Source organism: Pelodiscus sinensis, chromosome 27 (genome assembly GCF_049634645.1).
Source record: "Pelodiscus sinensis isolate JC-2024 chromosome 27, ASM4963464v1, whole genome shotgun sequence".
Taxonomy (NCBI): Eukaryota; Metazoa; Chordata; order Testudines; family Trionychidae; genus Pelodiscus; species Pelodiscus sinensis.
In genome coordinates this window covers 3,397,654-3,423,776 of record NC_134737.1, presented here as the reverse complement: position 1 = coordinate 3,423,776, position 26,123 = coordinate 3,397,654, and the positions used below count along the sequence as shown (strand labels likewise).

The 26,123-nt window shown below is 50.0% G+C and overlaps 1 protein-coding gene across 8 annotated transcripts in view; it reads right to left on the bottom strand.

Moving 5' to 3' along the window:
* Positions 1 to 684: 684 nt before the first annotated feature.
* LAMB3 (laminin subunit beta 3) overlaps positions 685 to 26,123 on the bottom strand; it is a 132,997-nt gene continuing 107,558 nt past the window's right edge. For 5 of the 8 annotated variants that reach the window (XM_025182444.2, XM_075910035.1, XM_075910037.1 and 2 more), the window contains 14 exons: positions 24,750 to 24,941; positions 24,484 to 24,639; positions 23,491 to 23,687; positions 20,391 to 20,502; positions 18,986 to 19,358; positions 17,034 to 17,191; positions 15,170 to 15,378; positions 13,061 to 13,264; positions 11,705 to 11,849; positions 8,319 to 8,526; positions 6,833 to 6,974; positions 5,544 to 5,720; positions 3,363 to 3,516; positions 685 to 1,204 (listed from right to left, as the gene is read on the bottom strand). In XM_025182444.2, the coding sequence (XP_025038229.2) occupies positions 1,071 to 1,204; positions 3,363 to 3,516; positions 5,544 to 5,720; positions 6,833 to 6,974; positions 8,319 to 8,526; positions 11,705 to 11,849; positions 13,061 to 13,264; positions 15,170 to 15,378; positions 17,034 to 17,191; positions 18,986 to 19,358; positions 20,391 to 20,502; positions 23,491 to 23,687; positions 24,484 to 24,639; positions 24,750 to 24,941 (2,561 nt within the window). In that variant the 3' untranslated portion in view covers positions 685 to 1,070. The remainder of the gene's footprint in view (positions 1,205 to 3,362; positions 3,517 to 5,543; positions 5,721 to 6,832; positions 6,975 to 8,318; positions 8,527 to 11,704; positions 11,850 to 13,060; positions 13,265 to 15,169; positions 15,379 to 17,033; positions 17,192 to 18,985; positions 19,359 to 20,390; positions 20,503 to 23,490; positions 23,688 to 24,483; positions 24,640 to 24,749; positions 24,942 to 26,123) is intronic. The other 3 variants (XM_075910038.1, XM_075910040.1, XM_075910039.1) reach the window with 3 other exon arrangements.

The following is a 26,123-nucleotide window of genomic DNA, read 5'->3' as shown; positions in this document are numbered from 1 at the left end:
TAAGAACAGCCATACTGGGTCAGACCAAAGGTCCATCTAGCCCAGTATCCTGTCTGCCAACAGTGGCCAGCACCAGGTGCCCCAGAGAGGGTGGACTGAAGACAATGATCAAGCGATTTGTCTCCTGCCATCCCTCTCCAGCCTCTGACAAACAGAGGCCAAGGACATCATTTTATCCCCTGGCTAATAGCCTTTTATGGAACTAACCTCCATGAATTTATCCAGCTTCTCTTTAAACTCTATTATAGTCCTAGCCTTCACAGGCTCCTCTGGCAAGGAGTTCCACAGGTTGACAACACGCTGTGTGAAGAAGAACTTCCTTTTATTAGTTTTAAACCTGCTACCCATTAATTTCATTTGGTGTCCTCTAGTTCTTCTATTATGGGAACTAATAAATAACTTTTCTTTATCAGCCCTCTCCACACCACTCATGATTTTATAGACCTCTATCATATCCCCCCTCAGTCTCCTCTTTTCTAAACTGAAAAGTCCCAGTCTCTTTAGCCTCTCCTAAGAATGGTCTGAAATCTTGCTTGGCCTTCGTCCTGCCCCTCCTGTGACAAAATTGCAATATTCCTGAAACAAAGCTGCGGGTTGAGGTTTTTGTTCAAAAGATGAAATCTGGGTTCTGAAAGGAATACGCTTCCCATCTGGTTTGCAAACCTCATGCAAGAAATAACTCCCTTCAAAAGGCTTGTATTTTATTAGTTATTGGAGTGAGATCTCCCGCTTTCCCAGAGTCACACTAGGTGAACATACGAACGTGCAGACTGGGTCAGACAAAAGTCCATCTAGCCCAGTATCCTGTCCTCTGACAGTGGCCAATGTCAGATGCCCCAGATGCCTTCAGCCAAGCCAGGTAACATTCATTCTGTCTAAGGGAGCTTGTTCTTCTTGGCTCCATGATGGCTATTTTCTAAAGGCACAGCAGTTCTATTAGCCAAAGCAAAAATATTGAGAACAAGACAATTCTGCAAGACAGGAGAGGGGACTGAATACTGTCCGTCATTGTCTGAACTTTAGATGGGAAATGCAAGTACATGACGAATGGAGCCCCAGCAGCTCGTCCATTAGCAGATGATGTAGTATGACATTTTTTTGTGGATATCATCCCTGATCTTTTTCACCTTCTCCTCCAGGCCTGCGAGGTTGGCTGACTTGATGATTAATGCATTGTTGCTTTCCCGAATTTCCATTTCCATAGCTGAGGAGAGAGGCAGCTGCGGTTAGGGCAAGATAGTCCAGGAAAATGACATTCTACCCTAAGGCCCTGGGTTTCAAACTTTTTTTCCTCATGACCCAGTTGAAGAAAATTGTCAATGCCCAACAGAGCTATATCTTTTGACTAGAGTGAGGGCAATGGGGTGGGGACAGGATGGGGTTGGTGTGTGGGGGGGAGAGGGCTCCATCTGAGTGTGCAGGCTCTGGGGGGAGGGATAGGATGAGGGGTTTGGAGTATAATAAGAGGTTCTAGGCTGGGAGGCAGGGCAGAGGGGTTCAGGGTGTGAGGGGGAGCTCTGGGTGGAGGTGGGGGTCAGAGCAGGCTCTGGGGTGGGATGTTTGTTGTATAGAAAGGGGCTCTGGGTGTGGGGGGTCGCTGCTCAGGGTTTGGGTTTCGGCTTTCCTCTGCCAGCTCCCAGGTAGCCGAGCAGCAAGGGTGCTAAGACAGCTTCCTGCCTGTCCTGAGACTGCGGGCGGCACTGCACCCTGGAAGTGGCCAGCAGCAGGCCTGGTTCCTAGGCAGAGGTGCACCATTAGCGCTGCGCGCTGCTTTCGGCCCCCAGAGCCAATACCCAGGGTGGAGGCAGGACAGGGAGCCCTAACCAGGCCCGCCTAGGAGCCGGGCCCACTGCTGGCCGCTTCTGTGGCACAACGGGGTCTGCAGTGCCAGGACAGGGAGGAAGCCTGTCTTGCACCTTTGCTGGTCACCTCATCAACCTACAGCCGGGTGACCCAGTGTCTGACATCCCGCGACCCAGTGTGCAGACCCATCGTTTGAAAACCGGGGCCCGAAGTCATTCATCGCCCCTCTGAAAATCCCCAATGTAAGTCAGCAGAGCACGGTCAGCATCCAACGGAACAGCCAAACGCACTAGCTGTGCCTAGGACACACCCAAACCCAGTCAGTGAGTGCATCCGAAAGCCACCCCTCCGCTGTCTGGGACTCCCCAAAACATCTCAGTCACTTAACCCGCCCTCCTCCCCCTGCCCCGCACAAGGAAGCTGCTCCAGACAGTGACCATTGAAGTCAATGGCAGTTCTGTCACTGACGTCAATGGGAGCAGAAACAAGCCCAGCCCTGCGTGTGTCGGAAAGGAAATTGCACGCTGGCCTATTTAGCAACGTCAAGACTCCTTGCTGAGTTCCACAGCAGGAAGCACCTCGCACCAACAATAAGCAGCAGCACCCTCTCCAGTCTCTGCCTCGGAGAGGCACCTTCGATGAATGGTGTTCCCAAGAGCCACTGCTTTCTCACGGAAGGCGGTGCCAAAGCTCCGGCTGGTAACTACTTGGGCTCAGGGCCATTCTTGAATGGTTGAAGCCTCATAGCCAGGGCACTAAAACTGCCCCCTGGCTGGCACCCAAAGCACGCGGAATGAGGCTCTGGGGAGCTTGAACTGGAAATGCATGCATGGAGCATCAGCATAGCAGAGGTGAAACAGAGGCACAGACAGAAGGTCTGTCGGGTTTTGAGTGGCACAGAGGCGTCGGAGTGTTGGCTTTTGCTCTCCAGCTGCAACGCTCCCAAAATGTCCACGCTACTGGCGTGGTGGGTGAAGTGACAGCAGGGCCCAAAGTTGTCCTGGTGAGGCCGGGGATGAATCTGGCTTGAGATTTCTATTCCTCGCCCCCATGATGCTGCACTGAAACATTATCTAGCAGCAGCAGAAGCCGCCACTGGAGCAGAGCAAAATGAGAAGAGAAGTGACAAGGGTGGGGCCGTTAATCAGTCCCTTTGTCGTGAAAACCACAAAGCTGAATCCTTTGTATTCAGGGCTCAGTGTGGCCAGTTGTTTAGGTTTCTGTGCCTAACACATTTGTACTCGCAAGTTCTTTACTTAGCAAGATTAGGGGACTGTGTACATGACTAATTACATTACATTTTTGGGGCCAAGCAGGGTTTAGTTAGGGGTGATTCACCTTGCGGATTACCAAGCGCCTTCTTACATCTGCACTATGGTTTTGGATCAATGTAGCTACACCGAGTTGAAAGAAAGGGGATGAGGAACCTACTGTCGACAGAGTTCGGCTATGTATCCACTCCCTCTGTGTATTAAGAATAAAAAGCCTCACTTCTGCTTCCATTTCTCTCTTCTCCATTTGCCACTAGGCTCTGACAACAGCTGCACAAATTCACTTACTTTCCATCCTGAGCATCATCGCTCCGGTTTCTTCAAAGAGCGCTTTTGCCTCCATGTCAATACTTTTGATCCTGTTGCCGTGTGCTCCTGGTATTGAACTCTGTCCCAGCCGCCTCTTCAGCTCACTGTATTTTTGCTTTACTTGTTCAAATCCCTGTGGGAAAGGGAACGAGCTGTCAGGATGAACTCAAGCAAATAAATGAGGTTCAATCGATAAATGAATTCTAGACAATCTATTGCGGCTTTGTGTTATAAATGGCCGTTATTGCCATTATAGAGATATTAGCAGATTTATAGAGCCCTGCAAATCCATGGACTTCCACTTTTATATCCACAGGTATCTGTATGTGTGGATGTGGATGCGGATATCAAATTTTGTATCTAGAATCCCACAAATTTGCAGACGTCTGCTTTATATCCACAGGTGTCCATATCCGTGTATGTCAATGCGGATATCCACAGCTCATTTTTGTGGATACAGGTGAGGCCACAAATTTTGTGTCCACACAGGGCTCTACAGATTTACCCAGCATTGCCCAGGTTTGTAATTTGGGAGTTCCATCAAGTGTATTTTGTTTCTTCAGCCCTATAAACTCATCATTTGCTATGTTTTACCTAAAAAGGGCTATAGTCAGTTTGATTCCCAATAACATTGTCTTCTAGTTTTCAAACCTTACGCATTGATTTAGCTGTGCCAAAAGAGAGCACTACTCCAAATTTCTCCATTTTAGCTCTTTTCTGTAAGGTTTATTGAGAAGCAATCCTATTGCAAGTTCATTCTATTTTTCTGGCTCATCTTGGTTCAGTCTCTTTCAACATTCGCTCAGTTGTGTCAGTGTTGAGGACTGTACTTGCTTTAGAGATTTTGTCTCATTTCTGTTTGGTTTTATGAAAAGTAATCCCATTCCAGGCACATCCTGTTCTCCTGGCACAACCAAACCCTTACATTGCTTTAAGTTATAAGAAGAAGCTGTATGCTGAATTTGCTGGTCCTAGCTCTTACTGTTTAGGAGTTCTTGATCAAACAAACAGACAAACTCTCTAAAATGATTGTCGATTAAAGACCATAATAATTTTACATACTGGCTTCCAATGCCTTTATAGGAGCCAGTATTTCAGCATCATCTGGAATAATGTAAAGTACTGGTCACCCCATCTCAAAAAGAATGTTGCAGAAATAAGTGTTCAAAGAGCAATAAGAATAATCAAGGCAAATTCTCAGAGAGGTTAAAAAGATGCCAATATAGAAAGGACATGATAATAGCATAGCAAATAATGAGTGCTTTAGAGGAGAGAGAGAGAAAGAGTTCTCTCTATTTCATTGCACCAAGAAGGAAACATTCACTGCAACTGAGAAGTGAGAAATTTAAAACCGATAAAAGAAAATTCCTTCTCACATGTGTAATTAAGTGGTGGAGCACACTGCCTTGAGAAACCACTGACGCTAAGGACTTAGCTAGAATAAAAAAGGGATCAGACATGTCTATGGATAACAAGAATATGCAGAAAAATCTCAGAGGGGTAGCCGTGTTAGTCTGTAACTTCAAAAAAATGAGTAGTCCTATGGCATCTTAGAGATAGATAGATAGATAGATAGATAGATAGATAGATAGATAGATAGATAGATGGGGTGTATGGAGATAGAGAGCGAGAGAGAGAGAGAGAGAGAGAGAGAGAGAGAGAGAGAGAGAGAGAGTATCATGAGCTTCTGTGGGCAAAACACACTTCCTCAGATAAGCTTGCACTCATAACACTATATATATTTTTTTGTTCTTCAAGGTGCCAGAGGACTACTCACCGTTTTTGAAAAATAGGGAGAGTAATAATAGTTAATGCTAACAATTTTTGGCAGGGATATTAAAACCTCATGCTTCAGGACTTAAGTCAAGCTAATTGTTAGACTAGGAGGGGACCTCGTGTGGGGCAGATTATTCTACATCTGCTCCTGGAAGGTTTTTACACCTTCCTCTAAGCTATTGGCAGAGCTAAACAGACTAGCTGGACCATAGGTCTGAGCCATTCTGATAATTCTATGTTCCCAGAAACAGAGTAATTCACTTTCCCGGCCCCATTCAAACACGTTCTGCACTCATGTGGCTTTTCACCTGCCTGAGCACAAGAAGTGAGTGAAGGATTATGGGTCAGAGTCATTCTTAGGCTCCTACCAGCCCTCCCTTGTACCTGCTGAGTGCTCCATGCTTGCACACTGGCTTCCTGTGCTCTCTGCTGAGCCTCTGTCGCCTGCAACCGGTTCTGTTCAGCCTGGTGCCGCAACTGGCTGAGTCTCTCGGTGAAGTTGTCCAGCTGATCAGTTATGCCTCTCATACTCTTCTCCATTGGACCAAGGACAGACTGGATCTAAAAGCCAAAGGTGTTTGGTATTTTAAAGAAAAACTCGTCCGAGAAAATAACTGACACTCTATCCTCCTCACAGGCGCTGGTATGATTTATCATGGGTCTGTAATACAGACTCAGTAGGGAGTACAGCCCCTAGGCAGGGTTCCACCATGAGAGGCACTATTCCACGCAGCAGAACAAAGACCGTCACAGAGCTCACACCTGTGCGTCACAGCAAGAGTGACAAGGGGCACACGCAAACTTGGTGGGCTTCAAACTGTTTTTCTCACAACCCAGTTGAAGAAAACTGCTGATCCCTTGACCTAACATAATTATTTCTTTTAACTAGAGTGCGGCTCCGGGCTGAGAATGAAGGGCTTGGGGTGCAGGAGGGAGCTCAGGGCTAGGGCAGGGGATTTGGGTGCCAAGTTGGGCATGGACTTACCTCCAGCGACTCATAGTCAGCAGAGCCGTGGGGATTCTAAGGCTGCTTCCCGCCTATCCTGGTACCTCAGACCACGCTGTGCCCCGGAAGCAGCCAGTGCCAGGTTTGAGTCCTTGGCAGGGGTGCACAGACAGCTCTCCACACTGCTCTTACACACAGGCACCATCTTCCCCAGCTCCCTTTGGCTGGGAACCAGCCAATGGGAGTATGGAGTCAGTGCTCAGGGGGAGGGCAGTGTGTGAAGACCTGTTACCCCCACCTAGGAGCTGGATCCGTTGCTGGCCACTTCTGGGGTGCAGTGTGGTCCGTGGTGCCAAGACTGGCAATTCCCACTAATCACCTGGTCACTCTACAGTAAGGCAACCTAGTACCTGGCACTCTACGACCCTGTACTGGGTCACGACACGTACTTTGAAAACCACTGGGGTAGGGCACAAGTTGAACACAAAGAGAAAAACAGTCCAACTTTTACAGCAAGCCAATTTTGCTAGGATCCAGCTTCTCTGACACACTAGGGGGGCATCATTGTGTCAGCGGGACAGGATGAAAGCAGGAGAGGGTGAAGGATGTGATTAATAACCTGCCTTCAATGGTGAGAAGTTTTGCAGTGAGTTCCACAAGCATTCCGAGGAGCAGCGTGAAGGCCGGGCAGCGTTACAATGCTAGGAACGCCGCATGCACCACTCACCTCATCAATGCGAAGTTGGAGGAGCCTAAGGGAAGAGCTGGAGCCACTCAGAAGATCCTGGGCTTCCAAGAGCACTGTGTTTGCTTGTCTCAAGTTGTCCACCACTTCTTCCACATCGCCCTCAACAGCGTTGGCTCGGTTCCTGGGGAAATGCAATAGGGAATCGGAAGGAAATCAAAACTTTTTCATTTTTATACTTGTTGTTTTATATCTATCTATCTATCTATCTATCTATCTATCTATCTATCTATCTATCTATCTAAGTTTATAATAATTTTATTATGTTTATTATTTTTATAATTACTTTTTTGTGGCTTAAAAGCCAAAGGACAGTAGAGGGGAAATAAGATGGACACGTAGTACATCTTGTAAGGAGATGCTATAAAAAGCTTGTAATAGAAGCCAGAAGTTCTGAAGTTACTGTGCTCTGACAACTGGACCATGCTGCCTTCCCAGAAGAGAAGCGGCGCTGTATTTCCTAGCACTGGGAAGAGGAGACAAGATGGGAATAGCCCCCTTTAGAAGCACCACTCTTTCTAATAATTGGTAAAGTGAAGAAAAAAATGATTTAAGGGGAAAGAAAGTGCCCATTTAGTTGCTTAAAGCTTTAAGTCAGCCAGCCTGAAGTCAGACTTTTTACTTTCCCCTACAATATCAGCACACCAAGCCAGATTCTCCAAAAGTTACCACTCTCACATGGTGTCAGATGCGCTCAGGGGGTTTACACTCTGATCCCATTCACCATCTCTCTAGAATGTTGCATGCAATGGAGTCATCATGAGAGAAACCCGTTTCAGCTCTACAAGGACACTCTGATTTTTTTTTTTAACGGGACTGTAGAGGAAGCCTCCCAACTTTCATCAGGATAACGATTACTCCGTTGAATCCTCTAGCCCTCCCCCTCAGTAACTGTGTCATTCTAATGGAGGCCCCATTACTGACTCCCTGGAAATAGATGTTCAGTTCTATTATCTCTCATGAAAGGAGCCGAAAAGAAGCAAAAACGGTTCCCATCAGCCAGGGAAAGATCTCTCCACCCCAGTATTTACAACAAAGGGATGTCAGAGCATTGTTAATACCAGCGGGGTTTATTGTTTGCATTGTGATCTCCACTAGAGGCACCAGTCAAGACTGGAGACCCATTTCTCTGGCACCGCACGGACACAAAAGCTGTGGGGCTAGACTCGGTGGGTATAAACCAGCACTGCTCCACTGAAGTCCCAGCAGATTTACACTAGCTTAGGATCTGGCCAGTAGTCAGCTATCCAACCGTGCTGGCACTCTCCCACCCAGGCACAAAGCAGGAGTACCTGGGGGTAGGAGTTGCTGAATGGCCCCAGAGAGAACAAGCAGCAGGACTGAAATGGAAGTGTGCCTCTTCAGCAGGGGCTTTCATCACTCACTGAGGAACGTGAATCCTGCAATTGCAGTGGACTTTGGAGCAGGTCCACAGACTCTCACCCCATTAGTGTAAAGCCCCGCTTACCTGGCCTGCTCAGCCTCTTGCTGAAGCGCCTTGGCCTTCGCAATATCCCCGGCCGTCTGGGTGAGTATGCTCTCAGGACACTGCAGCTGAACCGCCAGGTCTCGGATCTCCGTCATTTTCCTCAGCACTGCGGCCGTGTCCGTGGGGAGGCTGAGCGAGAGCACGTAGTCGCTGACCTCCTGGATGGTGGCCGGGTTGGTGGATGGGTCTAGAGAGTTTACAAGCAAAGATGTCGGGAGGAGAGGCGAGAACAGTGCACGGGCGGCATGGTGCAGTGGCCTGGCAGCACAGTGCAAGAGCCAGAAATCCTGGGGGTCGACCATGCAGCAGGGGATTGTAAATGCCAGGTGGAGGGGTTACGAATTCCCAGCCCTGTGCCCATTCCTCTAGCCAGATTACCACTCGCTTAGTCTTTTAGTATATTCCCCATTTTACACTCCCTCCGGTGGGCCCCTAGGCTGCATTCTGCTAGAGTCACCTGCTCCCCAGATAAGACATTCTGTGTGTCCCAGCTATATCTCCCTCTTTGTGGATCCTACCAGGCAGACAGGGGTCAGCAGTGTGAAAAAATCCAGAAGTGATTCTTTGACAATTGAGCCCTCTGAGCAAAGGAGGAAAGGCCAGATTCAGCTTTGCACAAGCCAGCGCAGGGAGCCCCGCCAGCTAACCCCAGGCATACACTAACCCCGTCACCTGGAAGAAACTAACAAGTGGTTTCGATTTATTGAGGACACTGCAAAACACTTCAACCAAGCTTCCAGCCAGGGTGCTGAGACAGTACCTTTGATATGGAGAAGCACTGGGATGGGTTCCCTAGGGAGCGGGTAGAATCTCCATCCCTGGAGGTTTTTAAGTCTCAGTTTGACAAGCCCTGGCCGGGTTGATTTAGTTGGGATTGGTCCTACCTTGGGCAGGGGGCTGGACTTGATGACCTCCTGGGGTCTCTTTCAGCACTCGGATTCTATGATGCTATGATTCGACAAAGAAAGCTATGAAGCTCAATGGGGAGCAACAGACTCAGTGGCATATCCAGTGTAAGCCTTCTCCTAGGTCACCACTGACGGTAACAGATCTGGGAGAGAAGAGACGTGCACAGCCCAGAGGACGTTAGGTTGGTGATTAGCTAGGGCTTGGTCATCTCTGTAATACCAGACTGTGCTGAGTGACCTGCTTTTCTTATTCAGCTCATGCTCACGAGGTTGATCCGTTATTAAAATCTGCTTATGAATTATAGGTCATCCCATGGCTAGTAGGGCACGATACATTCTTTAACCCAGTTAATAATCAGCACCATAGAAGATTTGCTGGAGTTTATTTCAGCTCAGCAAGTGCTGCTGGAGAGCTGGCCTAGATCGGACTGCTGTGCAAAAGCCATCATCACAGCTGGTGCTAACAGAGGGCTCTCAAAGGCTGTCTTGGCATCAAGACGAAGGAGAATGTGTTCGGCTTCCAGGGTGCATCTAGATTACAGGGTTTTTTCAAACAAAGTGGCCTTTTTTCGAAAAAAAAAAAGTTCCCCTGCGTCTAGACTGCTGCTGTGTTCTTTCGAAAGTACATCGAAAGAACACAGCAGTTTTTTCGACTGCGGAAAATCTCGTTTTACAAGGAAGAACGCCTTTTTTCAAAAGTGCTCTTTCAAAAAAAGGCGCTATGTAATGCAAACTGTGCTTTTTTGAAAGGCGCTATGTAATGCACACTGCCTGGGTACTCTCGTTTGAAAAAGCGGCTTGCTTTTTCGAAAGTACTAGTTGTAGTCTAGACGCTCTTTTTCGAAAGAGGCTTGCAGTCTAGACATAGCCCCAGATGCTAGGATAGACGCTAGGATAGAGGTACAATGGCAGTGGCAGACATGTGAAGAAGTCTCTTCCTGCTGCCACCGTACTGTCCCTACCCTGGAGATGGAGTGCTTGGTGCCCAGGCAGTGTTCCCTGTAAGCTGTGCGCTTGTGCGGCCACTCAGGAGAGATTCAAACGCCACCCAGCTGATTAGCAAAGCACCCACAGCCAGGTTTTGTGTCTACTGGGGGTGCACATCTGCACATTCCTCGGTTCACATAAAATTTATTCTGCACATGGATGGAAAAAAATCCATATTTCAATGGAAAAGATTAAAAGAAACATTGGCCATGGCAGCTAGCTATCAATCCAGCACTTTTCACCTGGGCTAAATTCAGCTGATTTGTTTTTCGCTGTTTTCTCTGCTTTGGGAAAGGAGAATGATTCCTGAACAGAGGCAGGAAGCAGGGCCAGATTTCTCATTACGGGCTGCAGCACTGAAGGCCAAAGTCTAATTATTTCTGACTTCTCCACAGCCACTTATGATAATGTCACAGATGAGGCAATGGAGTAAATCTGTCCCTGGTATAACTTTATGGAGGTCACCAGGTTTACACCAGTAATTAATGTAGTTCTGTGTGAAACAGTCAAATACAAGCGCTGACTGCATTCAATTTATATCAAAGTTAGAACATTTTTGCATGCAAGTCTGCTGTTTGGGACTCACAGTGCATTAGTCACATTAACACGCTTAGACATAGCAAAAGCAGCTCTCCCTTTCAAAAAGGCAATATCGGTTTAACAGTGTTAGACTAAGAATATTAACCACATCTGGCAGTGTGAACTGATGCAAGGATGGCATTGGGAGTTGTAAGGGATTCTTAGTACTAAGAAAACTGTTCACACAAAGGCCCGATGCTTGTTCTCAGGTCCCACTGAAACTCGTTATGCAATTCCCATATTTAATTGCAAATGTTCTGAAAGCTCCTGGGCTGTTTTTTCCCAGCAAATCTGAGGCCAATTCATTGTTTCCTTGTCACACGGATCAGGTGAAACAAATTTTAACTCTGTTTTGGGCTTCATTGAAGCTCTAAATACAAAACAAACCTTGAAGATGTTCAGTGTGAATGGATCAAACCCAAAGCAAATGTTTGTACCAGGGGACAAACCCCTGGGTTTCATACTGCTGTCGTTACTTCCCCTGCTCTTCCGAAAACACAGCTACGGAGCTAGAGCCAGAGGGGGCCTCAGCAGACTAGCGATTACCTAACTCTTTTGCCAGGATTCCATTTCTCCATACCAATGAGAATTCCTCTCATGAGATTTAAAGATGGAGAATACAAGGCCTGATTTTCAACAGCTTCCTTAACTGGACTCAGAGCTGGTACATCCAGCGTAGCCAGCAAACAAGGCTCCTGTCCCAGTGAATAGGTGTAAGTCAGGTTGGAGGAGTGACTCCCTTGCCTGTTCTCACTCTGCTTTGTTCTGGTGGATGACGATTTCCAGCCACAAAGGGACAAGCGTGGGCATGCTCTGGGCTCAGTTCAGGAGTCCTGTAGAGCTTTCCCCTCAGGGTCCTGCCCTCACATGCCTGAAGACTGTAAGATTTACCTGACAGGAAGTTGCGGACTTGCTGGATGAATTGTTGGATGCGTTGGACGTCTCCTTCTATCTGGGTCCTGGTTACGCTCACTTGGTCCCCGACACGTCGGGCATTGCTTTGGATTTGGTTGGCAGCTGTCTCTGCTGCCCTGATCTGCCAACAACAGTGCCCCCCGTCAGGTCAGTTTGTATGTGGCACAAGACATCCTAGAAAGTTCACCTACCCTGCCTGGTCTCTGCCTCCAACTCCCTGGGTGACCTTGGGCAAATGCTTCCACCGCTCTGGGCCTCGATGGCCCCATTTTCAGCGGATTGGAGGAGAGGCTTGAGGGATAAAGATTTAGGATGGGATTTTCAAAGCCGATTGTCTATGAGATTTGGCCTCCTAACACACTAGTCCTTTAGGAAAATTCTGCCCTTGGCATGTGCAAAGTACTCTCAGACTAAAGGCGGTGGGAAGGCACAAACGTAGTTAATACATCCATGCAGGGTTCTAACTAACGATGGTGCAGAGCGTTGGTAGCATCGGCGCAGCATCTAAAGGTGAGACGTTTACATACTCCACCCCCTCTCCATCTTGCACTGCTGCCCTGGAAATACAGTGAGAACAAGAGTAACTCACACACCTAGGGCGGGTGACTATCCCCAAGCACTGGGAACACTTGGGCTACGTCTACACTGGCAGCCTTTTCCGGAAATGCTTAAAACGGAACAGTTTTCCATTATAAGTATTTCCGGAAAAAGCGCGTCTACATTGGCAGGATGCTTTTCCGGAAAAGCACTTTTTCCGGAAAAGCGTCCATGGCCAATCTAGATGCGCTTTTTCGCAAAAAAGCCCCGATCGTCATTTTCGCTATCGGGGCTTTTTTGCGGAAAACACTACTGTGCTGTCTACACTGGCCCTTTTCCGGAACAGTTTTCCGGGAAAAGGACTTTTGCCCGAACGGGAGCAGCATAGTATTTCCGGAAAAGCGGCTGATTTCTTACAGTAGATCGTCAGTGCTTTTCCGGAAATTCAAGGGGCCAGTATAGACAGCTGGCAAGTTATTCCGGAAAAGTGGCTGATTTTCCGGAATAAGTGGCCAGTGTAGACACAGCCTTGGAAAAGAGCTGTTTCCTGGGAATTTCAGACCTTTGGCTTAGAGGGAGCTGGGACGTCCAATATCAGCACAAAATGGCAACTTTTAAAAAGTTCTTCTGATATTTCCAAGCCACCAAGGAAATTCAGAGAGGTTTGAGGTGAGTTATTTAATCCATCCTTAGGTAAACATGCATGCCAGCCCCCTCTCTGTGTAATGCAATCTGCCCCTCCTTGCTGTTACCTGTGCAAGCAGACACCTTGAGCACCTCGTTCCTTGTACCTACCATCTGCACGGTCTGCTGGAGCTGAGTGTTTAAGCTATTGAGCTCTCTGGTGGTCTTCTCGGCAGTTCTGGTTGCGCCTCTTGACAGCGAAATGATCCCTCTGCAGCTGAGACCCGGTCCACACTCCGTTGTGCTGTCCTGCGGACACAGCTCCCCGTCGCAGTGCTCAGGGGTGCAGGCCTCGGCTCTAACCCTGCTGCAAATCTACACACAGAGAGAAGCCTCATGCTGGTGAGAAGGCTGTGAGGAGATAAACCTTCCAACACAGATGCTAAGAGAAGGGGTGTATTTGTATATCCGGGGCACCCTATGCTTTAGGAACTATTTCTGGTGTAGCATTCAGCATGGGCATAGGAGAGAATCATAGAATCCTAGAACTGAAAGGAACCTCGAAAGGTCATCCAGTCCCATCACCTGCCCTCACGGCAGGACCCAGCACCATCTAGATCATCCCTGATAGATGTCTATCTAACCTGCTCTTCAATATCTCCAGCGATGGAGATTCCACAACCTCCCTAGGTAATTTATTCCAGAGCTTAACTACTCTGACAGTCAGAAAGTTTTTCCTAATGTCCAACCTAAACCTCCCTTGCTGCAATTTAAGCCCATTGCTTCTTGTCCTAACATCAGAGGCCAAGGAGAACAATTCTTCTCCCTCCTCCTTTTAACACCCTTTTGGGTGTTTGAAAACTGCTCTCCTGGCCCCTCTCAGTCTTCTCTTTTCTAAACTAAACAAGCCCAATTCTTTCAGTCTTCCCTCACGGGTCATGTTTTCTAGATCTTTAATCATTTTTGTTGCTCTTCTCTGGGCCTTCTCCCATTTCTCCCCATCTTTCTTGAAATGCAGTGCCCAGAACTGGACACAATACTCCAACTGAAGCCTAATCAGCACAGAGTAGAGCGGAAGAATGACTTCTCGTGTCTTGCTCACACCACTCCCATTAATGCATCCCAGAAACATGTTTGCTTTTTTTGCCACAGTGTCTGTGTGTGCAGACATGGTGACAGATGCATGTAGGGCAGGCCTGTAAAATAAGATGTGCCCAGGAACAGTTTATGGAGCACAGTGCGACAGAGGACACACATTTTGTGGAAGAGTTTAAATAGAGAATAGACAAGAGAGCGGTGGAAGGGAGGCACAGACAGCTGTATGTAACTCTGGGAGAGCATATCTGTATTTATGAAGTATGCACTCACTCTTTGGCAGCTGCCAGTGGCAAGGGGAAAAATGGCATAGATTCCTATCCCTCATTTATCAGGTCTCTGGACAGCAGCAGATGCTCCATACAATACACCTAGGTGTCTAGAAATAAGCTGAGTGCCAGGGCACGGTTGGTCTCCAAGTTCTATGTGATGCCCTGTACCTCGCAGGGTTGGCTTGTACAGAGGTCTGAGAAGTCCTAGGGAACGTGTGTGTGTGTGAGTGGCAATAGGGCTGGATCACATGTCACCGCCTCTCATGATCTATTCAGTGAGGCGGCTGAGAGGAGCAGGCCGGCAGGACTCAGTACTGAGGCAGGGACTGGCATTTTCCCCCTTCCTGCCATGGGCAGGGATATTTCACCTGGGGATGGCTGTGGTGCTGTGAAACGCAGTGAGAGGAATGGGTGATGGTCTCCACGGCAACAGGCATCCAGAGACGCTGCCGTGTGTCTCCATGGCGATAGCAGAAGCAGCGTGGGGAGGAAAAGAAAAGGAAACCTTGACCAGAAATCAGCCAGGGGCAGGATGCAGTAGGAGCCGCTGAGGGAAAGTGTCACCGGTGGAGAGGCCAGGCAGTTCCTTGGTGTCTGTTATTACGTTGCCTCAGCCCCGGGGCCCACACACTAAACAAGGCAGAATGATGCACCCTGCTAGAGACCCCAGGATACCATGCTAGGCTGTCTGGGTCACGCTGGAGTCGGGCAGGCTGGGCCCTCTACCCTGTGTGCACTGCCGCCATGTCTTACACACGAGCACCTCCTAGACAACCCAGTCTAGGCCGACCCTGCAACCAGAGGAGTGACCACAGCACAAGTGCAGCACGCTCCGGCATGTCGGCCTGTCCTTTGCCAGAGAGGCTTTGACCTCCCCATTCCAGGCCGGCGGCAGGACCCACGCCTGAGTCACCTTGTTTATAGTGGGCGTCAAGTTGGGGAAGGAGGCCATCTCGCCCCGGAGGGCTTCCAGCCTGGAGGTGTGGTTTGTAAAGTTGCTTTCCAGACTCTCCGTTGTTCTCCGGTTCTCCCTGGATCGAGCCAGAAGGCTGGAAGTCCCTGTTATGCGATGGTTGGCGTTGGTGGAGTTCTGGTAGGCAGAGCTGACAGTCTGGAAGGCTCCTGCAGGAATCAAACCATGCGCAACGTGAATGGTTTTCATGACTCATCAATGCAGCAGGGCTCCCTAAACCAGGGGATTGATTTTCCCTAGCCGGGGAATGTGCGGTGGAGATGGGGGAGGATGCTGGGAGAGCGGTTAGTCATGAGGACAGAGATTAATGACCTTTTCATTGATTGCTTCCCTGCCAACTGCCCTCTCCCTTGTGTGCCAAACAAAAACCAGATCAAAATAAATCCAGGTACCGATTGTGGGCTGCATTCCAGCTGCTCTCAGTATGCCTATGGATTTCTCACTCCAATCCTGCGGACAGAAAGGGCCTAGAGTAGTCCATGGGGCAGAAGGAGGAGGAGGAGGCTGCTCTATCTCATGCCCATTTAGCTTGGACCACAAGAGACTGTCCTGGTAGCATGGCGTCACACGAGTCAGCCATTCCTTGGCCATTCCCATGTTCCCCTGGACAGAAACCCTCCACTAGAAGCCAGATGGCCCAGAAGCGTCTGCAGGAACATTGTGCCTCTCCGTGGTTATTCTCCTTCGCTGGAGAGGAGCAGCACAAAGCGGCCGTTGGGAGGAAAGGATCCGGAGCACAGAGGGAGGACAAGGAGGAACCCTTACAGGACAACGAAAGAGCAAACTCACTTCAAACTGAAACAACCCCCCGGTAAAACCTGGGGTTGACAATGTGGGGTGAAATTGCAGCTTTCAGCTGAACCCAACTTCTCAAAGGGAAGCTCACCACAAACCATCAGGCTTTTCTTGGTTTCCGGCTGAAGCCACTAAGTTTCGGAAGTTCTCCATCCATCCCCACCAATGTGCCCCACTGGCTTGGTGAAGGGAGGCCCTCTTTGGAGTCATGACAAGAAGAGTCCTGCTTCTTCTTTTTACAGAACCACAGACGTGTCCCATCTGAGCCCTCAAAGGGAGCCGCCAGAGCCTAGCCCTTGTTCAGACAGCCCAAGATTGTTATAGACAGATCTCTACCGAAGCAGATGGAATCTACCATAAGCCTCAGAGGTCATTCTCTGCTGCTTCCGATCAGTGTTTTGCCAGCAAACCCCAATGGAACTACACAACGCAATGAGTCAATGAGGGAAAGTAGAAACGAATAAGAAATCTTTTGGGAACTAGCTGTAGCAGAGAGATGGAGGCAATCCACCAATACTATCATCACAAGGGTTAATTAGCTCTTCCCAACCGTTTCTCACAGCCACCTGGCTCTCTTTCCTACCTCATCACCTCTTCCATCTGTGCAAAAGCTTCATTAGTTCAACTCCCTTTCCATCCCGGTGACAAATTCTCAGAGGGGCTTTTGTTTCTCTTTTTTAATTAAGCTTGGGCTGTCTTTTGGGAGGAGAGGAGCTCCTTGAGCATCCAGAAGAAAGTGTGTACTGTCTGGGAGAGAAATTAGCTAGACTGCTGAGATACCGGTAGCAACACCTGCCTGTGGCTGACCTGTCTGATGCCTAAGTTTTGGAGACAAATTCTATCAGCTATAGGTGCAAAATTGGGAGGTTAGATATAAAGAGCATCTCTGACCTGCATGACTATCTGCTGATCCTAACTGCTCCTCACCCATCCGACTGGTGGAAAAACAGCCAGAAGTCAAGTCACCACTGATGGTAGAGTACAACTGCACTGAGCCAAAACTGCCTACCTAAAAGGTCTTTAATGCGGCTGGCTTCAAACTGGGTCTTCTTATTCTGGTACTGCCCGTTAATGAGAATCAGTCTCTTCTCAAGGACTTCAAGATCATTGGCCAGAGAGATGACATCCCCAAAGGGTAGGTAAGGATTTATACCCTGGGCCTGCCGCCTGGAATCGAGAAAGGAGAAAATAAAATGAATAAGAGAACGCCATCTGTCTGTCTTAGGTGTACAGGGTGAACCTCCCTAGCCCAGCACCCTGGGGACCTGACTGGTCCCAGATGCGGGATTTTGCTGGACCTGGGGAAATCATTTCTGGCTCTCCTGTTCCTCCCCCACCGCCCTGGCTTGCAGCTCAGCTGAGCCATGCACTGGTTTTCCTGGATCCCACTCCCCCACAAAGGCAGAGTGGCAGATTCCCCCAGCAGCCCAGCTGAGCTAAATGCTGGGCTCCACCACACACACACACCCTGCAGCATGCTGGGACTCACCGACCCTGGAACACCAAGGTCCGGTAAGACCATGGATGTTGCCAGAGCAGAGAGGTGAAATCTGTTTATAGAGGTGAAATCTGTACCTCAGGTAGAGACCTCAGTGGAGATCGGGGCCCCATCCTGCAAGGCCCTGCACACACACAGCGAAAGGGAGGTGAGAATCCCTACCCCAAAACCTCACCATCTGAATAGATACCTGACAAAAGGTGCCAGGGGAAACAGGCTTAAGCAGAGGAAAAGATTTCTCTTGATTATACAGGAGACTGGTGGCAAAGCCCGGAATGGAACCCAAGTGTCCTCCACCCTAGGTCAGCTCTGTCTCTCCACCTCCTCTGCCTAATCCTCCTGGGCCACAACTTCACTGGGATGGCCTATGCAAACAGAGGGAATGAGGGGCTCACAATCTACTCTACTCTGTGGATTAGAGAGACAGATACATGTTGGACCTCTCCAGTCCAGCACCCTCAGAACCTGACCAGTGCCAAACCAGACAATTTGCCGGATCACAGGAAGTCAGTATTGTCTAGCAGCATTACCTACACTTCCACTGCTTGCTGGACTCTTAGAAGACAGTTAGGGGTGAAATAGACGTAAGAAGCACAGAACACTGAGAGCCAGGACTGGTGGCTGCAAACAAACTTTATGGGACTGTGGGAAACTTGGCCACATCCATGATAAGTGGACATCTGACTAACTACAACCATGCCGGACTACAGAAGTTGCTGGACCAGAGAGATTCAACCTGTAAGTTGGCAGGATGAACATAATTGGCAGGACCTCCACATGTTCTGATCACTGGGCCAAGCAGACCTATTGGAAACTGAGGAACAGGCAAAAATTTAAGTGGGATTAAATGTGTAACACACTAAGGGTATGTCTAGACTGTATCCCTCTGTCGGCAGAGGGATGCAGATTAGGCAGGTCGACATTGCAAATGAGGCAGGGATTTAAATATCCCGTACCTAATTTGCATAAAAATGGCCACCACGTTTTGCTGACTTAACACTATGTCAACAAATGCAGCAGTCTAGAGGGGGAACCGTCGAGAAAGAAAGCCTTTTTCGACAGATCCCTTATGCCTCCTGCAAGGAGGTTTACAGGATCTGTCAAAAAAGGCTTTCTGTCTCAACAGATCCCTCTCTAGACTGCCGCATTTGTTGACAAAGTGCTGAGTCGGCAAAACACGGCGGCCATTTGTATGCAAATTAGGCATGGGATATTTAAATCCCTGCCTCATTTGCAATGTCGACCTGCCTAATCTTCATCCCTCTGCCAATAGAGGGATGCAGTCTAGACATACCCTAAGTCTGTATGTTGTACCCCTCTCTAGTAGCAGAGCCACCCAGGATAAGAGCCTACTACTGCAGCCAGCCCAGGGAATTCTTTCTTTAGCTCAATTGGCAGAGGCTCCTGTGGGGGTCTGGGCACTGTGAGTGAGTCATCTGTGCCAGCGAGGAGCAGTTCTTTACCTGATCGCAGTGAGCATGCTGGACACCTGACCCAAGCCCTGCTCTGTCAGTAGGGGGTTGCTGAAGATGTCCTGGATCTGCTGCACATTGTGTTTTGCTTCTGCGATGAGGGTGTTGAAGCCAGCTCCCCCCATTCCCAGCTGCAGTAGCAAGGTGGAGTTTCTCAGGCTGGCTCGGCGCAGGTCAAAGCGGCGAATGTCGCTGTCGTAGGCTTGGAAGCAGGGGTGGCATGCCTCGCAGTGCGGGGTATTGCTGCAGTAGCCCCGCTCGCACTGGTCACACCGAGGCCCGGTAAACCCAGCACGGCAGAGACAGCTGCCCGTGGTCTTGTCGCACCCCAGCGCGTCCGTGCCCTGGAAATTGCAGTCACACTCTGTGGGGTGGAGAGAAAAAGGTGAATGCCTGTGGCAGGCAAAGCAGCGCTGCTAAATCAGATCTCCTTGGTATTCCACTGCCCCTACAGGGGTCCTCTCAGGAAAGGAATTAGTGTGGTGAGCCCCAGCATGCAGAGACAAAGGCAGGCCAAGACAGCAGGAGGCTCTGTCTACACAGAGAAGAGTTGGTGGTAAAAGTGCTGTCGAGGTACAAGTCACCAAAAGTGAAAACTAGTCAAACCAGTTTTTCTGACTCCCATTGTCGACATTTCCTGGCCACATGGCTAGCTTCCCTGTCAACAGATAGAGCAATGCAGTGTGGGTAAGAATCCCACTACGTAGTGTGGTGGGAAAGCAGAGCTGATCCCTGCGCTTCTTGGGATTCCCTCGTAGCGATGGGAGCTCGCTGTGCTGAGGAATGTCAAAGCAGCACAGCCGTCTCTCCAGCCCTCCTCCTGCAGCAGCAGCCTGCCGCTGTGTCCCTAGCAGGGCAGAACAGGAGCATTTTCTCTTTGCTTCTTCCCCAAATGGAGCAGCTCACTCAGCTGTCAGACACTTCCCAGAGCTTTGAAAGGGGAGGGGGTGCATGCCTGCAGGACAGCAGAGCTCACAGAACACTGAGCAGAGCCACTAGGGCAAGGCATTGTGGGATACTGGCAGAAGCCAGTTGTCTGGACAAAACAAGCAACAAGTCCATGCTGGCTCTTTGTCGACAATGAAGGGAGGGGAAAAGACAAAAGTCTCCCGCAGGGCTGAAATTTTTTTGTTGCCAAAACAGGATGTTTTTCCCAACAAAGTTGCATTGTACTATAAACGCTCTCACTGTTTTGACAACAAAAAGTGAGTTTTGACGACAAAACATGCCAGTGTAGACAGGGCCTTAGACACATGGAGGAACTGGAAATGGAGCAGAGAGAAACAGGAAGGCTGTTCCAGAGGGGAATGTCCTTGTCTGCCAAAAGCAGCTAGACATTTTTAGAAACACATTTCCCAGGGGCTAAAAAACAGTGCTAGAAACCGATTGTACACACCTCGGCATCCTGTCCTGGCATCACCGTAGGAGCCATGTGGACACATCTGCAGCTGGGCAGCAGAGCATGTCCGCCCCCCGAAGCCTTCCCGGCACTGGCACTGCCCTGTGAACTGCAACAAGAGAGGCACATGAGAGTGGACTCAGCTTTGAACTACGTCTGTCGGGGACAGGAGGAAGCCCTCTCTCGCTTGTTCTTGAACCAGCAAATCACACCTCTGAGCAAAGTCTTCTTAGTAGCAGGGGTGCAGAGTTCCTGGCAATGGCAACCCCATCCTTTCCCGAGGGAGACTCAGCTACATCTTCAGCCCAAGTTTTTCCCTTTCTCACTTCCGTGTCATGTCTCTGAGTGGCTCCCTTCCACCGCAAGGCACTAACACTGAACTTAGGCACACCCAAGTGCCTGAATCATAGAACCATAGAACACTACAACTGGAAGGGCCCACGAGAAGTCATCGAGTCCAGTCCCCTGCCCTCTCGGCAGGACCAACCACCGTCTCTTCTAGATCATCCCTAGATGCACCTCCACTCCTGTTGGCTTGAGCACTCTGCTCCTGCCATGTATCTTGGAAAGCCCTGGCACAGATCCCATGGCAGCGCTGCTGCGTGTTCTCCTCCCTGCTCCATGGAGACCGAAGGGCAGGCTCTCCCTGACCCAAACCCTTCTGCTCCGACGCGGCGGCTCAGAATCTTTGCTAGGCCCAGGGCGAGACACAAAGAATACGGAGCTGGGGGTCGGCTGCCACTGGGCAATGCAGGCCTTCCCGACTGGAGACAATGCAAAGGCAGGACAGCACCACATCCCACACTGACTGTATGTGGAGGGGGCGGGGGATGGGGAGAGATTGTCAGCTGTTTTCAAGGAGGGAAATGTGAGTCCTTAGAAACGTGTCCCTACATTGCTGGGACTAGTGGCCACAGCCTGACTCAGCTTCTGAATCACCCTCCGTATCTCTGAGCCCTGCAGCACCCAGGGGAGAGGAGAGGAACGAAGCAACACTGCGTTTCATTTCCCTCGCTTTCCACTGTGCACGGCCGGTTGTGCGGAGCTGCAGAAAGGCCCCGTTCTCACAACTGTATCAGGCGACAGTCTTCTATGTCCAGTGTGAGATGCTTAATTCACTGCACGTTCCTCTCTTCCAACACAGGGGCTGTGATTAAGGCCAAAACGCCGGCCTGCTCTGCTTTCAGAGTAGATGATTTTGCAGGAGCTTATCCTGCCCCATACAAGGGCTGAAACTTGGGGTCAAATCCATACTCTCCCACAGATTTACTGTGACTGCCTGCCCCTCCCCGATACACACACACACAATTCACTTGGCCTCCCAGTGCCTCAGTCCCCCATCTGTAAAATGGGAATAATAAGCCTCCCTCTGTCAGTATCCTCTGTTTAGACTGTAACCTCTTCCAGGCAGGGAATGTCTTATTACATGTTTGGGCAACGCCTAACATAAGACGGCAGCTGTCTCCACTAGTGCCTAGGGGTGTTGGCCACACAAATCATTAACTACTTGAATCCGGGTTTCCAACAGCCCCAAGATCGAGATGTTCCAAGCTCAGGTGTTGGTTCTGTCGATTAGAGAAAACCACCACAAACACTGGATCTGGGTTCAAAGTCTGGAGCCCAACAAAGCTTGGCCCCCATTGTTTGGTTTTGAGACTCATCTCGGAGTGTCAGAATGGGCCTATTTTTCCTGGTATGTAACCTGAATTTTCCTTGCTCTCCTCTCCCTGACTAATGAGAATAATTGGACCCCCTTCCCACACATCTGAACAGCTCCTATTAGGATTTCTTTGCTAAATAGCAATTCTTTAGGACGGCTTAGTCTTGGTAATTACCAGTTTGCCTTGTGACATTCTACCAAGGGCATGATGGGCTACAGACAATTGCAGGGTGCTTTAGAAATACACGTGGCCCATGCCTAAGGGGGAGAGGCGTGTTCCAAAGAAAAACCGGCAAGAAGAGGCCATTTAATAAGCGCTCTCAGCTCTGTGATCACTTGGTGGCACTATACCGTGTCACGGTGCTACACCACAGGGGCACTGGCATGTACTGCTGCTTGTGACAGCCTTCTGCTGTTCTAACAAAACCAGCCAGCCCCCTTCGCTTCCCAGAAACATCCATTCAAGCCAAGAGCTGGCCCAGCTGCACTGACAGGATTCTTTTTAGAGCCGACTGAAAAACAGTGAGGAAGAAGAGGAAACTGCAAACAATGTGCTGATTTTTTCCCCTAATTCTTCTCCCATAAAAAGTCCATCAAAATTTTGAAATTCATACAATTTCAGCTCATTCTAATTAATATTATTGTCCTCCACTTATCTGTCTATGGTATTTATATGATCTCTATTACTGTAATGCATACACAATGCACAGTTAACCTGTGGAACTCCTTGCCACAGGATGTTGTGAAGGCCAAGACTATAACAGGGTTCAAAAAAGAGCTATGTGCATTTGTAGAGGACAGGTCCATTAGTGGCTATTAGACAGGATTGGCAGGGATGGGGTCCCTAGCCTTTGTCAGAAGTGGGAATGAGCTACAAGGGATGCATCACTGAACCATCCCTAGCCTGTTCATTCCCTCTGGGGCAACTGGAAATGGCCACTGTCAGAAGAGTGGAGACTGGCCTAGATGGATCTTTGATCAGTTCTTCTGAGTCATAGCGGTTTCAGATACTATTGTGAAAGCCCAGTAGGACTGTTCTTATGTTGTATCTGAAGTGCACCCTAACTGTTAACATGTTTTTCCTCTTTGAGCACTGTAATCTTGATTTTAGAGATGGAACCATGGCACGCAAAGACTAAGTGACTCGCCCAAGGACACACGTGCGACACATATTTTTCAAATCCTAGTCTAGCATCCTGAACCATCATCCCACCCACAGCACCAAGCTACTTGTGCTGCTACACATCCAGGGTCATGAATGCTTGAGGTGCAGTTTGGGACGAGACTGTAGCAGCCACCGAAGGGGCCCAGAGTGCTCCCTGGCAGCGTGACAACAGATACAACGACCGTGCCCTTTCGCACAAGGCCTGGCCATGCCCAGGGGTCCAACACGGCAGCTGCCAAGATGGCTCCCTCAGATGAAACCGGGGTGGGTACCTGGTTGCACTGGGGGCTGAAGGCGTTGCGAGGGTCACAGTCGCATGGCTCGCAGCCTTGGCCGCTGGCGATCTTCCAGTGATTGGCCGCACACTGATCACAATTGGTGCCCACCACGTGGGGCAGGCAGACGCATCTCCCCGTCTCGTCGTCGCAGGGCGCGTCCTGGCGCGTCCCCAGCAGGTTGCAGGCACATTCTGAAAGGCAAAGAGGCTGGTTCAGCCAGGGCGGTCATTCGACCTGCAATAAGCGGAGAGGCTGGCTGCTCGGTACCTGGGATGTTTGCGCAGAGAGGGCGCAAGAGGGGGATGAGTTCAGAGGATGGCAGCACAGAGACAAGGTCTCCGCAGGCTTCCCCCCAATATTCAGAGGCAAGAAGAGGCAGCTGCTGCACCCCTCCCTGTGCCAGGGGTCGATGAGGCAGGTGCCATATACTTAGTTTAATACAACAGTGTCCAGCCAGACATTGCACCATGACATTTAGGTCCTGGCTCCAAAACCTCTATGTCCGGGGGGCCCCGTTCTCTTCCCTTTCCCATCTAGGGAAGTAATTTCATCCCTGTGCCAAGGACAAAAACAAGCCCGCACTGCCCTAAACAGCTCCCGAGGCCTGTCGCAGAACCCAGTGGGAGAGGCCCGGAGCAGAGAGGGGCCCATGTGGCTCTGGAGCCCCTACCTCTGTCCAAATGAGCACACAAGAGTGGGAGTTCATGCCACCCCCAACGCTCAGCACCATTAGCACCAAGGCAGGCGCACCAAGGCATGTTCAAATGTGCACCACCCGCAGAAACCCGCCTGCTCCCCATGCCAACGTGCGCATCTGCTTTCACAAATCGTTCATTTCCCAGCCAGAAAGGAACGTTTCATCACTAAATCTGGACTCCTGCATAACCCAGGCCAGAGAGCTCCCTCTTGCCCCCGCATGGAGCCCGGTCGCTGGACTCTGACCCCAGCACCCTGCAGGAAGGGGTGGCTGCCTGCGTGCTCACTCACTGTGGCATCCCAGGGGGTTGGCGTTGGTGAGCTGAGTGAATCCAGACTTGCAGAGATGGCAGCGGTCCCCTTGCACGTTCTCCTTGCAAACGCAGCGCCCGGTCAGAGGGTCGCAGGCGGACCCTGGCACCGTGCCATCCGGGTCGCACTCGCATGCTGAAACACACACACCCAATTCTTAAACAACTGCAACAAGAAGCCCACGGAGCCATCACTAGATGGGGAGAGTGGGGCAGGGCCAGCCCTTCCCGGGGGATGCCACTTACGCAGACAGGCTTCTGGGTGGGTGATCTCTTGCCGCCGGTTGCGGAAGAAGAAGGTCTTGCAAAGCTCGCAGTTCCTCCCGGCGGTGTTGTGCTGGCAGTCGTCGCACACACCCTCGCTCACCTCACCGCTGGCTTGGTACACCGCTGGGTCAAAGTGGCACGTCTCCGAGTGACCATTGCAATTGCAGCCTACTATGGGAGGAACACATATATATATGGGAATATAAATGCTGCTCCATTGGGAACCACCACTAGCTGGAGTTCTTCCAGCTAGGTACGAGGTGGCACTCCATCCTTGTGCATCACATTCACAATCACTTCACCATACCCTCGCACTGGGAAAGGGCACTGGCAGGTTATGACTAGAGTCCTGCACAGATACATTTTGCATCCACATCTGCTTCTGCAGCTGCAAAATGAGCTGTGGACATAAAGCCGGTAGCCGCAAATCTGCAGGGTTCTAGAAGCAAAATACAGATCTATATCCACAGCGGTAGCCACAAAGATGAGCCACAGAGAGCTGCATCCCCACCCGCGGCTGTGGATACGCACGGCTAGAAAGTGGGTATCTGTAGAAGTGCAGGGCTCTAGTGATGCCTTTGAGGAAGGCGGTTGCCAAGACGGAACGCTCCTTGGAGCACAGGGAGGGCTGCCCAGCGTGTCAGGGCCCTAATCCTGATGGGGGTACTCTAGGCACTCCAGCAATCCTACGGCATCGCAGTGTACAATAAATCACAGGAGCAGACATTCCCGGGACTGACTGTGCAGAAGCCAGTGGTTTGGGATCAAGGTCCATTATTATTCTAACCCTATTCCTAAGACATCACAGTGTACAATAAATAAGGGGAAAAGAGCGCACACGGAAGGGATAAGAGGGGGATGGCAGCACAGGAATACGGTCTCCACTGGCTTTCCTCCAATATTCAGAGGCAAAAAGAGGCAGCTTCTACACATACTTGGTTTAATACAGCAGCGTCCAGCCAGAGATTGCACCATGACATTTAGGTTCTGGCTCCAAAATTTCTGTGCCCCTGTTCTCTTCCCTCTCCCATCTAGGGAGGTCATTTCTTGCAGTCTGTTGTGGACATTGTTCCCCGTGCCAAGGACAAAAGCAAGCCCGCACTGCCACCTGCTGGCACAGAGAGCCAGCCTAGCCCCCACGCCGGGCTGTCCTGAGCAGCTTCTGAGGCCCGTCGCAGAACCCAGTGCGAGAGGCCTGGAGTAGTGAGGGGCCCACGAGCCTCTGGAGGTCCTGTCTCGGCAGGGCCGTAACAAGGGCAAGGCGAGTGAGGCACTTGCCTCGGGCGCATCGCTGAGGGAGCGCAGAAAAATAACACAGAAAACAAATTCTTTTCAGACAGGAGTGACTAAGCT